The 17,670-nt window shown below is 35.9% G+C and overlaps 1 protein-coding gene across 1 annotated transcript in view; it reads right to left on the minus strand.

The window, feature by feature from the left end:
• Positions 1-1,165: 1,165 nt before the first annotated feature.
• HCFC2 (host cell factor C2) overlaps positions 1,166-17,670 on the minus strand; it is a 37,313-nt gene continuing 20,808 nt past the window's right edge. Inside the window, exons 9-15 of the mRNA XM_090272591.1 lie at positions 17,152-17,204; positions 11,105-11,264; positions 6,671-6,874; positions 5,973-6,046; positions 3,689-3,829; positions 2,104-2,289; positions 1,166-1,508 (exon numbers count right to left, since the gene is read on the minus strand). Coding sequence (XP_090128717.1) covers positions 1,194-1,508; positions 2,104-2,289; positions 3,689-3,829; positions 5,973-6,046; positions 6,671-6,874; positions 11,105-11,264; positions 17,152-17,204 — 1,133 coding nt within the window. The 3' untranslated portion in view covers positions 1,166-1,193. The remainder of the gene's footprint in view (positions 1,509-2,103; positions 2,290-3,688; positions 3,830-5,972; positions 6,047-6,670; positions 6,875-11,104; positions 11,265-17,151; positions 17,205-17,670) is intronic.

Here is a 17,670-nt window from a genome sequence, read left to right on the forward strand (position 1 = left end):
AAATCTTTTCTGCAATTATTGCTCTGTATGTTGATTCCCGATTTAAATTGGCAGTGAAACCATGAAATTTCTAGAAGGTTTAAAACAGGTTACCTGTAGCAGAGTATCCATAATGCCTATCTGCATCTTTAGGGTTGTAATGGAACCTGAGTGAGCTATCTAATGCTTATATTTCAGTTATAAAAATGTTTATACAATTTCGAGGTAAAAACAATGCAAAAATAAAACATTTAGAGCATTTACAAAAATCTTACAAATGCTTAAAACACGATTTCAAAATTTGTGTCCTTTTAAGGTGCTTATTTCTTTCTGCAATAAGGGGCATATGTACTTTAATTTTGATCTTAAATTACAAATGTTTTAATTTCATGAAAACAGATGTTAAATTGTTCAGGGAAATACTTCTCTTCTGATGAAAATACAGAATTTAAGCGCTAGAAGGAAACTTAAAGGTAAATTTTTTAAACTCCCTCATCTATTAATGAAGAAATTAAGGGCCAAAAATTAAGTGCTTTGGCCAAAAATATATTCCACTATATCACCCTGGCATGAGTCAAGAAAACCGACTATATTTTGCAATAATTCTTGGAAAATAATAAAAATTCAAAAGCAGAGTTTCTGAACTTGCCTCTTTCCTTTTTACTTTCTTAAGCTCTGGGCTAACTATAGATAAACAAAGAAATCAAAGAGCTGCTAAAATTAGTATCACAAATATCGTATTATCCAGTAGAAGACAGCTGTTAGAGGAACACTGCTCATACACAATAAAGTTAGAGGAAGTACTCAAAGACTGGGTCTTTACAATACAGAGCACATTTACTACGTAAGATAGCACATTGTACAACAGCCAGTTACTAGAATCACCTCAATAACTCTAAGATGACTGAGTTACATGGCCTTTATAAAATATACTGAGGTAATAAAACCTTCTAGCTTTTATCTTAATTTTACTATTTTCCTTTGTTAAAGAACTATAACTGTAACGAAGAACCCAGATACTAATTCTCAGAGAGTCTTTGCTTCTTTTCTGTTTTTATTTGGATCTAGAACTGAGCAAATACATTTTAAGAACTTACAAATTCAAATTCATAATTGCTAAAAATACAAAGAATACCCTTTTAAATGACAAAACTTCATCACCAGTTACTAATAAATAATCATAATCATAATCACAATAGCTTTAGTAAAAAAATTCAGTTTAAAGGTGCTTTTTTACTGTTACCTTGAAGCCATCGAACTTGTGTAGCTGGTCCATATCCCTTTTCATTCTTGGCTGATATCCTGAACACAATGGCAGGTCTGGATGTATAATCAATATGTGCATTTGAAAGTTGCCCAGCAGTTACTATACATGATGTCTTAAGACCACAATAAATCCTCATGAACACAAGCTGACTTGGATTATCTTGTATTTGTGCTGTGCGGATCGCCAAGTAGGCTGAATATTCCAAAATATTTCCAGAAGGCGAAGTTGGAGGTTCCCAGGAAAGATGGATACCCTCAACATTCTTGAAGAGAGGAGGGAAAAAAACCAGGTCAAGGTTCTAAAGTTTTCTCTACTGTCACTTATGTTGATTCTTTAGAACACAAAATGCTGCTTTTTGCTAAGGTAATTAGATGTTAGAACTTTTATTATTGAGTTTTTAAAACCTACCTTAATTGGATCTGCAATGTTTACTTTATACCCACTTTTCAAAAACATACCTAGGCTTAAATGTCTGCCTGTACTATCCCAAGAAAAGGATTTTTCTTGCTTGAAAGCAGACCTTTTTTTCTCTAAGGAGGGGCAGGACTTCAGGATAAAATATAATCCAGTTTCATGTATTTTATTAAAATTTTCCGACACAAACTTTTTGGTTCCACAAACAATCACAATCAATATTCAGAAGCATACCAGATTTCCCTGAATTTCTGTAATTTGGATGCTGTAATTCTGCTTGAAATTTGGTCTTTAAAAATATTGTGAGTGATTAGCAAAAAAATATTTTTAAAACTTTTAACCTACCCATTTTAAATATCTCTCATTTCATGAGACACTAACAAGAATCTCTAAACTGAAAGTTTCAATAATTTAAGTCACCAAGTCTTGACCTGACATCTCACCTTTGAAATTCTGACTGCAGAAGGGGCTCCAGGAAAACCGGGAATACAAGTTTTAAATTCACTGATTTTGCTGAAAGGGCCTATTCCACAACCATTGATAGCAGCAACCCGGAATCTGTATCCTGTTCCTGGAACAAGATCTTGCTTCTTAAGTAAATTGTAGTCAGGTACGTCTGCATTTCCTATCTGAAATGTAATGGTAAAGAAAAGGTGCAATTAATTATTTTTAATTAAACAAAACTTTTAAAGATTGAATTATGTTTTAAGTTTCTAGTTCACATTTATTTATTTCCCTCTTTTCACAACTGGATGAGCCCTCCAATACAAAACAACTGAGCCATAAGTTGATGATTCTTATTCAGAGGAAAAGTGCCCTTTCCAGTTGAGAATCACTGATTATAAGAAATGTAAGGGTATTCTGTATATGAAGAGCATATAGGTAGTAAAAATTAACAACCACTATAAACAAAGGAATAACTCTCATTCATCTCTATGCTGAATGAATGATAAATAAAATAATTGGGTTTCATACTCTGGGTAGGAAGATTATAACATTTACAACTTTAAAACATTTTTTACATATTCTCCCTAATGCTTAGAAAACATCTGTGAAACATGTAGCACCACTGTATCATCCCATTTTAAGGGAGTTTATCATCTCCATTTTATAGAGGAGGAAACTGACTTTCAGAGAACTTAAATGAGTGACTTGTCTAAGGTCACACTGTTGAGTGCTGGCTGGAACTAATCATTCAAACCCAACTTTACTGGTTCTTAATCTTAAACTCTTTTTTACCTTTTGGGAAAAACAGGTAGCTGCTAGGACTGTATTTGGATATTTCCTTATATACGAAATCAAACTGCAGCCAGAAATTTCATTAGGCATAATACTAACAAATTATTAACTAAGATTTCTATTTTTCTATTTTTTTCCAAGAATTGGAAGAATATGAAAAAGAGGGACATCAGAAGTAATATTTTTAAAAAACTAAAATATAGTGATAAATGATATATTCTCCATTATGTAGATCTTTGGGAGATTCAAACTGAATATCTAGTTCCTCGGCAATTCTCTCTCTGAAATTCCCCATTCCAAATTTAAAAAAAGAAAAAAGTTCAGTCTGCTTTGAGGCTGTTATCTCACAATTCTTAAGAGATTTAATGTCATATTCATATTCCTCTTTATAAGATTTCAAAATCAAGAAAAAATTAAATTGTATTTGTTAGCCTACGGGGGCTTTTAAATTTTTTAAATTGCGAAATCAGAAATAAAGTTCAGAGTAAAAAAAAAATCTATTTTCTAAACACACACACAACATATTTTAAAAAATCCTTATCTTACTGGCCAGACTATATTATTTATGACTCAAAATCCAGTGATTGTGTGAGATTTTTTAAATGACCTGCTTGTGATATATTCTATAAAAAGATCCTTAAAAAATACAAGATAACTATGTATTATATAATTCTCGATTATAGATTGTGAGATTCCAATTTCACACATTCAAATGACTTCAAAGTATTGAAAAAAAATCTCATTCTTGAGGCTTATAGCTCACAGTATAGAAAATATATCAATAGCTACCTTTGAGATGTTTTGCTTCCCTTTTGGCAGCAAATAAAACTGGCTCACCAAAGCTGTATTATTTTTAAAAATTCCCACATCACACCACTGTCGTTCTCCTCCTGCTTTCATTGTGGCCACTGGATTTGAAGATGTCTCTTTCTAATTTCAGAGAAAGAAAAATTAATGAAGACTCTTATTGAGCATGTAATAAATTTCAAGATTTAATAAATCCATGCAGTGATCTACAAGTAGGTATATGGGTAAACACCACAACATTAATAGTTCATAAGTAAATACACCCATAACAGATTAGGTCAATTGACAGTGAAACAGGGATACCAGTTCAAACATAGGGAGTGACAGGCAATCTCCAGGTCAGTAGCTCTGTACTGTCAACCGAGCTGGAGTTAGCATGCTTTCCAATCAGTGACATGTTATAATGCCAGCTGTTTTATAGAACACTGTCATTTCAGAGACTCCCAGAAAATGTAATCCCTTTAGTGTGACATTACAACTTGCTCCAAAAGGAGCTAATAAGAAAAAAAAAAATCATTCCAAGGTGACTTATTTCTAGATTCAAAAACAATTAGCAGAATTTCAGTGATCTTTGTACTTGAAATACCTGTGATTCTCCAAACCTAGAAGGAGAAAAAATGTTCAAAACTAAAATGCAATTTGAATATATTTTAGTCTATGTACTTTAGAGGAGCTGATTAAACAGTTTTACATTTTTTACCTTTCTTTAAAACAAATAAGCTTTCTCTGCCTTAAGCTACTTTTAGTGATAAGCGAATTATACTTATGCCTAGAACTAACCTTTTTAAGCCATCTTCTTTATAAATGAGACACTGTTTCCAGAAGCTCAAAAAAAATGTGCACTTCAGTTATTTATTCCTGTCTTAAATATATAACAGTAGAGGTACATGTTTATAGTTCAAATTATTTATTTAGGCTATCATACATGACAAAGTGAGCTAACTAAGAGTCTTTAAGGTTTATTTTTAAAGAAAGAAATAGCTTTGACCTGTTTTCATTTTTTAAGTTGTAGAAATTCAACAACTTTTATAAAACAACTGGCTCCAACTGAAATAACAAATATTAATACCATTCTGATGCATCATGAAATAGATTTAAGAGAAAAGTTCATTTTAATAATTCTTCTCTGAGAAGAGTCTAAGAATACAAGGACTTAACATTCTGTAAAGGTAAAAGCTGGTGAAGGTAAATATATGATCAAAATCCATAAAATCATGATTGAAAAAAAACTAAAACTATAGATACTTCTTGAAGACTCTAAATAGTAAATATTAGGTCAAATAAAAACTCCTGCTCATAGCAGTAAAGTTGAAATGACTGGTAATTTAAAAATAAAAATATATAGATACACATGCACTCAACCATGTACTGTCCTTATATTTAGCTAAAGAAGATAATCTTGGTTTATTTGTGAGGCATATTCTTAGCATTTTAAGTTTGGTGCCATGCAGACCAATTCTAGCCTTCCAAAAAACGATCCGATGTCAGGCAATATTGGGCTACCCTATAGGTATGTCTAATCCAATACTGCAATATTCTGTTGTTCTATTAAGAAGCTAGTGATAGAGCCATTCGTTTTATGTTCAATAACATATTTTTTACTCTTAAAACCATTAACGTAATTTACATATATATATGCATATACCCGTTTCTGATTATGAAAGTAACACATTTCATTACAGAAAAATATTAAAAGCATAAAGAAGAAAGTAAAAATTATCTGTGGCCCCACAACCTGGAAAAATTAATCTAGCATTGCAGTGTGGATGTGTGTGGACTCAGGTGAAATATGAATGTATGTGTTGGGTATATATTTTTTAAATGTTCTGTATTATTTTAAAAATTGTTTTGAGAGAGAAGAAGCAGGAGAGGGAGAGGAGGAGAGAGAGAGAGAGACATCAGTTTGTTGTTCCACTTATTTATGCAGTCATTGGTTACTTCTTGAATGTGCCCCGACCAGAGATCAAACCCACAACCTTGACTTACCAGGAGGACGTTCTAACCCACTGAAAAACCTGGCCAAGGCTAGTTATATTTTTTAATAAAACTGGGACCACAGTGTGCATGTATCTGTGTGTGTGTGTATAATTCTTTATCCAGCTCTTTTCACTTAACATTACTCTGAACATTTTTCCTACTCAACCCTTCATTTTTCAATTTACGTCAAATCATTACTAGAGGACACCCAGAAATATTTTTGTGATTTTGTCAGCGTTTAGAGCACATTTAGCCACCTGTAAACACACACCATCTCTAGGTTACTTACAGAAAATGGCATCACTGTAGCATGTGCCTCCACACGGCTGATCTTAGTTGCAGGTAGTGCACATGTTTCATCAACTAAAAGTTAAGCAATTCATCAGATAAGACTTACATAATCACTAATCAAACAGACACATTAAAATATAATTTATAAATATACAAAAATATCAGAGGGATAAAAATCACAATAATTAGAAATATGTAGCCTCTAACTCAAACTAATTCGCAAAGTTGATTTTTTCACAGTTTGATAACCAGCTAGAACTTCAGAGAACGTTTACTAAAGATGAAACAAATTCCTACTGCAAAAAAAATGAGAATTTACAAAGTCAGGAATCAATCAAGCTTGGAGAATTGTTACTCCACAGTCTAGAACTAATCTTTTCTAAGGAAAAAACATTTGCTGACTATATTCACGTTATTGTTTTTCAGTGTGCACTGATTTAAATATTTTATACAAAGCAGCAGAGGGTATATTAATAATGATTTTAACCGAAATGCTTTATATGTTTATATATGATTTAATCCAAGGTGAAATGCAACTCTTATCTAAAACAAAACAAGTCTGATGAATTTACATACAAATAAAGGTTCAAAATACAGTATGTGAAACACATTTCATTTCCCATTCAAAACAAATAAATTTGATGAATTTACATACAAAAATGTTTCAAAATACAGTATGTGAAACACATTTCAAACCTTCAGCTTTGGGACTGAGAGCTGCTAGTGAAGTTTCAGCTTTAACAACCGCCCCATTTGTACCGGATGACTCAGTTTTAATGGCCTGCTGGGTTACCATAGTTTGTGCGCGGCAAACAGTACTGGATACAGAAGTTTCAGGAACTACTGTTCTTAAGTCCAGGCAACTATTTAGAACACCTATATTTGCTGAAGAGTGAGGACCTAAAATTAAAGGGAAGAGATCAATTATTAACATAATACCTGCAGATAATTGTTGTATCTTATAGTTTTTGTCATACAATTCTTGGTATTTTTCAGTTTTAAAACCATAACCATGAGCACCACAAATGTCATTTATATGAATTAATCACTAGTTTCTAAAATATTTAGAAAAGTAGAGAGTATTATCTCCATAATGGATGTCCAACTTCTCAGCTCCCGCTTCCATTCTGAACACTGAATCACTGTGCTCAAACTACTAAGTTATACATCACATGGCCTCGCCTCCCATCTTAGGGGGGTAAAAAAGAAAAGAGATCATCAGGCATAAATGCCTCAATTTTGTGCCTTCTCCTGCCCTAAACTAGAAAGGTGTTTATAGCTGTGCCCATCCTCTCTGTCTTCTCTTTCCATTTTGAGGATGAGCTGACCTCTCTCCTAAGGAAGTATAATGACTCCTCCTGTGCTGTTGGTCCCACTCCTCCTCCCACTCCTCCCTTCTATACCTTGGGACCCTCTCATCAATCATTTCTCTCTCTTTAGAATTTACGATTATTTTTCTTGAGTAGTTTTTGGCCTTCAGTCCATAACATCACCAATGCTATGAAGCAAACAAGCTCTCATCTTCTTTGACCCCTCAAGTCTTCTCCAAGTTACTCTCTCTCCTCACTAACTCCCTCCAGAGCAGTTTCTCCTTCCTTGTCCTCTCCAAATGTTGTTTCTAAAACACTGCAGACTTTAATAAAATGGCTGGCAAGCTGCAATGACTTCTAAGGAATACTTTTCAATTTTCATCTACCTCACCTTTTGCAACACACACTCTGCTGGCCACATGCTCCTTTTGCAGGTCGTCTCTTCCCATTCATTCCACCACAGTGAAGACTCACTACCTATCAGACTTTGTGCTTGTTTCTCCCAGGGTGGGACAAAGCAGGCATGGAGTGCACCTCGTGAACTTAGAGTTGTGTGGTAGCGACAGACATGCATGCATACACTAGTCATGAACTATGGTGCCAACGATAGAGGGAAAAAAAACAAGAGCCATCTTTTTGGTTCTTTTCCTAACATGCTAGGAACCCCTTTTCAATCTCTTTAGCTAGATTCTCTTCTTCAAATGACTCTTTAAATGCAGGCACCCCTAAACCTCTTCTGTTCTTCCTTTACGTGTTTTCCCTGTGCTTTAACTACCATTCACGATCACACGTCTCTCAAATACATGCTGCGGGCACTGTGCCAGTTGCTGGGTGTCCAGCAATGAATATGTCAGACAGAGTCCCTGCTCTGTAGAGCTTACATTTTAATTCCCTTAACTTCTAAAGTTATATTCCAGACAAGAAGCGCTTCCTAGACTCCAGACCTAAGTATTCAACTGCCCATTAGAAATCTTTACCAAGGGTGTTCCTCAAGTGCTTCAAAAACAGTAAGTTCAGGTTGAACCTGTCTTTTCCCCAAATTTATCCCTTCTCCTACATTTCTAATCTTGATGAGTAGTATTATCACCCAGTGAATGCCCAACCCAAAAACTGGGAGTCATGTTCAACTCGCTTCTATTTCGCATACACAACCAGTTTCCGAGTCTAACAGATGCTACTTCCTAAAAGTCTCTGAAATGACAATATTCCCTCCTCTCCATCCCACCCACTGCTTTAGTCTCTATGCTTCTCTCGGAGTCCTAAAAGAGCCCCCTATCAAGGCTCCCACTCATTTCCTATCATAGTTCTTCCTGATGGTGAGATTAGAGTGGTGTTTCCCAAAAAAAGGAACCTGATTATGTCACTTTCCACTCTTGAAAAATAACCTGCTACTCCCAACTGCTGAGAAGAAGCCCAGTCTCCTCACATTAACCTGAGGTTGGGTAGCCATTCATTCACGCACTTGAGTGTCTATGAGGTGCCAAATACTACAACTGTATTACTACTCTGGTTTTCCTATTTGCTTAGTATTCATTTTATCCAAAGTGCCTTACAATGTAGAATGTACAGTGCATTAAGATTTTGAAATCTCGAAGTTCTTATTTGTTTTTCAAGACTATAAAGGTCTTCATAAGACAGACAGAGAAAATCGCTGTAAGAAAGAAATTTAAGTTGAGGTCAAGGACCAAGATTCTGTAATTCTGACCAAATGATTCCCTTACATAATAAAATCAGTAAAACAGCCCTAGCTGGTATGGCTCAGTGGATTGAGTGCTGGCCTGCAAACCAAAAGGTCACAGGTTCGATTCCATCAGGGCACATGCCTGGATTTCAGGTCAGGTCCCCAGTTGAGGGCATGAGAGAGGGAACTGTACCTATCACACAATGATGTTGCTCTCCCTCTCTTTCTCTCTCCCTCCCCATCTCTCTAAAAATAAATTAAAAAAAAAGAAAATCAGTAAAACAAAAGCACTCTCCTCTCCATAAGTAATGAAATGACAAAAATTACAGGAAATTATTTTCCTTAAATATTTTTATCTATCATCAACATAAAGAAAAATGCAAATAAAAAGGATATTCCTCTTGCTAAGTTTGAATCATTGAAGAGTAATTAAAGTTGTATCAGCTGTCATGATTTCTTCAAATTAAAAATAAAGTCATTAGGCTTTTTTTTTTTTTTGGTGTTGAGTTTTGTAAGTACTTCATAAATTTTGGATATTAACCCCTTATCAGATGTATCAGCAAATATGTTCTCCCATTCTGTGGACTGTCTTTTTATTTTGTTGATGTTTTCCTTTGCTGTGCAAAAACTTTTTAGTTTGATGTAGTCCCATTTGTTTATTTTTTCTTTTGTTTCCTGAATAGACACTTCTCCAAAGAAGACATACAAATGGCCAACAGACACATAAAAAGATGCTCAATGTCACTGATCATCAGAGAAATTCAAATTAAAACCACAATGAGATACCATCTTACACCTGTCAGAATGGCTGTCATCAATAAATCAAACAACAAGTGCTAACGAGGATGTGGAGAAAGGAGAACCCTCGTGCACTGTTGGTGGGAATGCAGACTGGTGCAGCCACTGTGGAAAACAGTGTGGAGATACCTCAAAAAATTAAAAATGGATCTACCCTTTGACTGAGCAATCCCACTTCTGGGAATATATCCAGAGAACCCAAAACACTAATTCAAAAGAACATAAGCACCCCTATGTTCATTGCAGCATTATTTATAATTGCCAAGATATGGAAGCAGTTCAAGTGTCTGTAAGTATTTGAGTGGATAAAAGAACTATGGGACATTTACACAATGGAATTCTACTAGGCCATAAAAAAGAAGAAAATGTTACCCTTTGCAATGGTATGGATGGACCTGGAGAACATTATGCTAAGTGAAGAAAGCCAGTCACAGAGACAAATACCATATGATTTCACTCATATGTGGACTCCAATGAACAAACTGAACTAACAAGCAAAACAGAGACAGACTCATAGATGGAGAGCAGATGACAGCTAATGGGGGTGGGAGGTGAAGGGGTGGAGGGATTGAGCAAAAAGGGAAAAGGACTCATGGAAACAGACAACAGTGTGGTGATTGCTTGCGGGTGGGAGGTATAAGGGGACTAAATGGTAATGGAAAAAAAAATACAATAAAGATTAAATTAAAAAAAATAAAGTGATGCTCCTATGTCAGGGATATATCAGAATGAGATTTAGAAAATGATTTTAGATATTAAAATCACAGGCAATGCTTAATATATCTCATGGCTTCAGTATATTCAAATGAACTTATTTTAAATATAAGGTCACCAAATTACAAGCTTTCCCATGAATGCAACTGGCTAATCAACAGTTTTCATAAATAAACTATTTCTGGGTTAATCCAGTTACTTGCAAGCTAAACAAATATTTACTCAGTGACTACTATTTACCAGACATGAATCTGGGTGCTGAAAAAATAGAAGGTGAACAAGACAGACAAAATCCCTGCCTAAAATAAGTAATATCAAACACTTATAAATACTAAGAAAATAGAGTAATGGGACAGTGACACTGAACACACTGGTCAACTGCAAATGTCATACAAGAGCTTCCTCATTTAAATTCCATCGTTCGTAACTACTCATGACTATTCAGGCAAGTGCTTGCTTGGTATCTTGACATCACACATCATTCTAACTAGGGTCAATATGGTAGGTATACTATTATTATTTTGAAAATGGATCAAAACAACATAACATTTACTTCTTCAAAGACTCTAAAATTCCCTATCATTAATATTAAAAGCTTTAGCTTTACTTAAAATACTATCTTTATACCTTCATTTTTCCTTAGCATATCCACCACACAACTATTATGATTAGAAGCATTAGTTGTCAAAGATGAATGTAAAATGGCATTAGAGTCAGTTGATGCTTTGAGATCTGGTTTGTTTCCCACTGAAGTTCCTTTTGTTGCACTGTTCATTGTATTTTTGATCTATAAGAAATAAAAAGTTTATTGTAGCAATGTTCAATTACATAGAAATATATGTTAAAAAGCAAAATAATTTACAAATTAATGATTTTTAAAATATATTAACCAAAATATTAAAAAGTTTAAATTATATTCTTAATTTGTATAGGATTATTTTTTAAATTTTGTAGTAGTTTTGAAAAATAATAATAGTTTAAGCCAGGGCTTAAACTATTATTTTAAAATAGGGTCACCGGATCGATTCCCAGTCAGGGCGCATGCCTGGGTTGCCAGCCAGATCCCCAGTTGGGGGCGCCTGAGAGGCAACCACACATTGATGTTTCTCTCCCTCTCTTACTTCCTCCCTTTCCCTCTCTTTAAAAATAAATAAATAAAATCTTAAAAATATATAAAAAAATAAAATAATAGTTTAAGAAAGCAATTTCTTTTCACTTAATCTCCAGTCTCAAAAGGCTAGTTCTTAAAGGGAAAGGGAGGATATATGCCGAGGGGAAATAATCTACATTTTTATAAGGTATAATTAGTATTCAAGTAAATATGTATGATACATAGGAGACAACACCACAGCTACTGAGTTTAACATTCTGGTCAAATTTTCTTAACAAGGTCAGAAATGTATACTACTGATATGATGGCCCCTAAAAGGAAAATGTCAGTGACATGGAACCTTCAAGAAAACGAGTTATTCTGTACAACTAAGTTTTCCATATAGACAGCAAGATTTAATACAAAGACATAGTATGCTTTACCATTAAACATTTTAGATAGGAATCATCTTAATTGCATTTTCTTTGTCTTCTTAAACATACTATAAAGAACACATTTAAACTTTTTGCTATTTCAAGTCATCAGTGTGAATATAAGTTATTATACTGCAATACCTATAGATTTACTAAACCATAAAAATAATCTGACTTCATTCAAATACCCCAATATTGCTGCTGCTATAATTTCTCATGGCTCTAAGGAGGCCTGTCCATAATCTGCCCTGTACTTCGCTTCTAATTGATAGTGATGGTGCTATTGTGAATAAATGATGATGATAGCCACAACCATTAGGGAGCATTATACCATGTGACAGGCATTATAATACATATTTATAAGTCTGTATTCCAGTTAACCTTCACAGGAATTTTATAAGATGGATAATATGACCCCTATTATACAGAGAAAAAATGAGACTCAGAGAGCTTAAATAATCTACCCATAGTCAGGGAGCCAATAATAGCATAATTCTCAAAGACATAAGGAAAGATACTATATTTATAAAGAATAAGATGCTATAGAAGAAGTAGAGAACAACAAGTTTTTAGAAATTAAGTATGTGGTTGAATATACTAAGAAATTGAATAGATTTATAATGTAAGTGAAGAAATTTTTCATAAATCAGGACAGAAATGTAGAAAATAGTAAATAAAATGTAAAATCAGAGGACTATCATCGTTAAATAATTAACAGGAGTTTAAAAAAATAAGAGAGAAAATAGAGGAAAGAAAAAATCAGTAATAAAAGCCATGAGTTTCCAGAATGATGGGGTCCACTGAGTGCACAGCACAATGAATGAAGTCATAGGCACATCACTGTTGAAATTTCAGAATACTGGAATAAAAAGAAAAACTTAGGTCACATATAAGTGATCAGGAATCCAAGTAGCATCAGACTTTCCAACAGCAACACTGAATGCTAAAAGACAATAAGAAAATGCCTTTAAAATTTCTGAGGAAAGTTTCTAATATAGAATTCTATAACCCAGCCAAACTACCAATCAGATGTGAACAGACAACAGCATTTTCAGACATGTAAATTCTCAAATGTTTACCTTTCATAAACCCTTTCTCAGAAAACTAGTAGAGGAAGTATTACAACAATACAAGGGAAACCACCAAGAAAAAGGAAAAAATGAGATCAAGAAACATGGGCTCTAACACAGGAAAGGACAGAAGCAATTCCTAATCTGAAACAAATGGAGCTCTAAGATGACAGCCATGTAGCAGGCCTAAAGAGCCAGCAAGATTAGAGCATCGAGACAGAGGGCTCAGGAAGGATGACTTCAATGCGGGAAAAAAGAAGGAAAGAAAAACTACTTTATATGTTTGATATTTTGAGAGGAGTTTTATAATTTTGTTGGAGAATTTGAGTTTGATTAATGACAGGCAAGAAGAAAACTAAGAAAATGAAAAGTTGAGGCAGTTAACAATGCCAGGAAAAACAAAAAGTTATGTGAAAAAAAAAATAATGCTCATAGCATATTACATGGCTCAGCTGTGACTATGTCATCATTATAATGTAAACATTAAATAATAATTCATCTAAAAACATTTAAAGGATGTGGAAAGAGGAAGGGGAGGAAATGGCATTATGTTGACAGATGATTATCAAGTCTTCATCTTCTGTTGCTGAAAGCATGTATCTAAAACTAGAAAATCAAGAAGTGGCAGCACATGGATTTTATTTAAAAGCACAAAGGTAGGTATCAGAAGAAAGCCAAAAACGCTGAAAGTAGTTGTTTCTAGACCCTGGCTGGTTTGGCTCAGTGGATTGAGCGTCGGCCTGCGAGCTAAGTGTCGCTGGTTCGATCTTCCAGTCAGGGCACATCAGAGAAGGAAAACTCTGATTCCAAAAAACCTCCGCTGCCTTGCGGCATACCTCTTCAGGGGAAAGGCTAAGGGAGTAAACCCCGACAGAAAATCCGGAGCCGGAGTCCCTAAGGCAGTTTGACGTTGTAGTCAACACCGGCAACTCCTGCAGCGCACCTGAAGCCAAGCTGTATTGACTCCGTCTTTCCCTTGGATCCTTCAGCTGCGAAGAGAGGGGGGGTCTGCTGCATGGGCAACAGCAGACCCTCCATATCACCCTGCCCAGGCTCTGTAGCTTCAGCTCCACTGGAGAGGACACTCCAGCGTCATCGCAAGATGTCGATTCAATACGGGAGGAGACAGATACCGTGTCACTCCCGAGTCGGACTGCACAGCCATTCTCGGCGGTGCAGATAGACTCTTAAGAAGCTACACCATCGTCTCTCGAGATGGACGGCTGCCGACGATAATCAACAGCAGGGAGGGATAGAGTAGGAAACTATTGCTCTTCATTATAAACCTTGTAATACTATCTAAATTTGTAAGGCGGTTTGACGTTGTAGTCAACACCGGCAACTCCTGCAGCGCACCTGAAGCCAAGCTGTATTGACTCCGTCTTTCCCTTGGACCCTTCAGCTGCGAAGAGAGGGGGGGTCTGCTGCATGGGCAACAGCAGACCCTCCATATCACCCTGCCCAGGCTCTGTAGCTTCAGCTTCACTGGAGAGGACACTCCAGCGTCATCGCAAGATGTCGATTCAACACGGGAGGAGACAGATACCGTGTCACTCCCGAGTCGGACTGCACAGCCATTCTCGGCGGTGCAGATAGACTCTTAAGAAGCTACACCATCGTCTCTCGAGACGGACGGCTGCCGACGACGATATATGTATATAATATATGAAATATATAATCAACATAAAAACATATGTGTATAGAACACCCCCTTAGCCATGGTTTTTTTTGTGGTTTCAGTTACCTGCAGTCAACCATGGGCCAAAAATTTTAAATGGAAAATTCTAGAAATAAACAACTAATAAATAATTCATAAGTTCCACATTGTGTGCTGCTCTGAGTAGCATGATGAAATCTCTTGCTAACCCACCCCATCCCGCCTGGATGAGAACCAACCCTTTGTCCAGCATACCCATGCTGCATACACTACCGACCCATCAGTCACTCAGTAGCGTCTGTTATCAGATGGACTGTTGTGGTATCACAGTGCTTGTGTTCAAATAACCCTTATTTTACTTAACAATGGCTCCAAAGTGCACAAGTTGTAATGTTGGCAATTTGGATATGCCAAAGAGAAGCTATAAAGTGTTTCATTTAAGTGAAAGGGTGAAAGTTCTCAACAAGGAAACTTAAAAATCACATGCTGAGGTTGCTAAGATCTATGGTGAGAAAAAATCTTCTACCTGTGAAATCATGAAGGAAAAAAAAATTCATGCTAGTTTTACTGCTGCGCCTAAAACTGAAAATGTTACAGCCACAGTGGGTGATAAGTGTTAATTAAGATGGAAAAGACATTGAACTTGTAAGAGAAAGACATGAACAGAAAAGTGTTCCAATTGATGACATGTTGTCAGAATGCACTTAGCCTATATGAAGACTTCAGCAAGGAATCCCCTGAAACAAGTGACCACGTTCACATAACCTTTATTACAGGATATGGTTACAATTGTTCTAGTTTATTATTAACTACTGCTGTTAATCTCTTATTGTGCCTAATGTATAAATTAAACTGTATCACAGGTATATATGTATAGGAAAAAATGTAGAACATATAGTGTTCAGTATTATCCACAGTTTCAGGCATCCACTGGGGGTCTTGAAATGTACCCCCCAACCCAGATAAGCAAGGACTACTCTGTGCGTAGTCTATTAATATGGGCTCCTCAGAAACAACTGTATGGGCTTTGCTTGTTACATACCCTTCTTGACATAAATAAGCCTCTTCTGTTTATTTCAGGTCCTCTGCCATGTTCAGAACACATGGGCCTATACCTACATCATTTCCCTTGAAAAGAGTCTTCTGTGAATATAAACCACAGTTTACCAGATAAAAACAGTGAGGCCCTGACCAATGAGGCTGAGTTGGTTGGGTATTGTCCCACAAAGCAAAAAGTCACCAGTTCGATGCCCGGTGAGAGCACATGCCTGGGTTTTGGGTTCAGTCCCTGCATGCGGTGCCTATGAGAGGCAACCAATTGATGTTTCTCTCTCACATCGATGTTTCTCTCTCTCTTTCTCCCTCCCTTCCCCTCTCTAAAAATAAATAAAATCTAAAAACAAAAACAAAAACAATGTCAATCCTAGTAAGCTTACCCATTAGTCTCCACAAATACCTACTGTGAAGCACTTCATAAACAAGAAATAACCTCATAAACACAGGTGTTCAACTTAGCAACTCATATTCTTTGGTAAACAAAATACATAGTAAAGAAATATATTTCATATATACTTTGAAAGTACACCTTTGAAATTTAAAATATGCATGATATTTAGAAAAGTCAAAATACAGATTTTAAAGTACTGTAAGTAAAAATAATAGATTAGCCTCTGATGCCTGGCCAGGGGGCTTTAATTCAGGCTACTGTCACAATGATCTATGGAGCTTTCTTTAAAAACAGAGCTACCTGGGCATCATCCTTAAGATTCTGCTACTACTAAATCTGGGGAAAGGCTTGGGAACCTGTGTTATTTGTTTTGTAATTTCAGAGGTGATTCTGAGGTGCAACCAGGTTTGAAAACTCCTGTCCTAACATAGTTCGTTCGTTCGTTCGGCAGCTGTCCGTCTCGAGAGACGATGGTGTAGCTTCTTAAGAGTCTATCTGCACCACCGAGAATGGCTGTGCAGTCCGACTCGGGAGTGACACGGTATCTGTCTCCTCCCGTGTTGAATCGACATCTTGCGATGACGCTGGAGTGTCCTCTCCAGTGGAGCTGAAGCTACAGAGCCTGGGCAGGGTGATATGGAGGGTCTGCTGTTGCCCATGCAGCAGACCCCCCCTCTCTTCGCAGCTGAAGGATCCAAGGGAAAGACGGAGTCAATACAGCTTGGCTTCAGGTGCGCCGCAGGAGTTGCCGGTGTTGACTACAACGTCAAACCGCCTTAGGGACTCCGGCTCCGGATTTTCTGTCGGGGTTTACTCCCTTAGCCTTTCCCCTGAAGAGGTATGCCGCAAGGCAGCGGAGGTTTTTTGGAGTCAGAGTTTTCCTTCTCTGTCCTAACATAGTACGCTAACAATATTAATAAAAATTGGACTATAACCATAAACATTCATTTACCATCCTAAATATTTGTTAACTTACGCTGTTAGGAATGATGTTATTAATGCCTTGTCTGTGAGCATCCATCCTGACTCCTGTAAGAAGGAGAAAGTTCAGATTGATATGTTCTAAATTAGCTTCCATAAAATATATACAATCAAAGAAATTTTTGAATTACATGTTAAAGGTTAAAAAATAGTATCTTTATCACAGTTTTTCTGTTTCCTTAATAGTTTGCTTAATAATTGACTGAAATTCTTTCTACAAGAAAACATGCAATTACATTTGCTTTTATTTTCCAAATGCCTATTAATTAAAAATATTTTTGGAAAAAAGGCAAAATATTTACGAAAGCTACAGCTCTGAAGTAGTTTGTCAAATTAAGAAAGTCCATCCAAATGAACTGTAGAAGAAACAACCTACCGTACATATATGTGAGTTATACTATATCATAATTGTGAAATAGTCAAGTTTTAGAGTTGAAACACAACACATTTGATTTACTAGGCAGTAAACATCATATAAAATTTCTTAAACCAGGCCTATTCACAGGCTTTTCTC

The sequence above is a fragment of the Furipterus horrens genome, unplaced genomic scaffold, assembly GCF_987537825.1.
Source record: "Furipterus horrens unplaced genomic scaffold, mFurHor1.1.pri manual_scaffold_4, whole genome shotgun sequence".
Taxonomy (NCBI): domain Eukaryota; kingdom Metazoa; phylum Chordata; class Mammalia; order Chiroptera; family Furipteridae; genus Furipterus; species Furipterus horrens.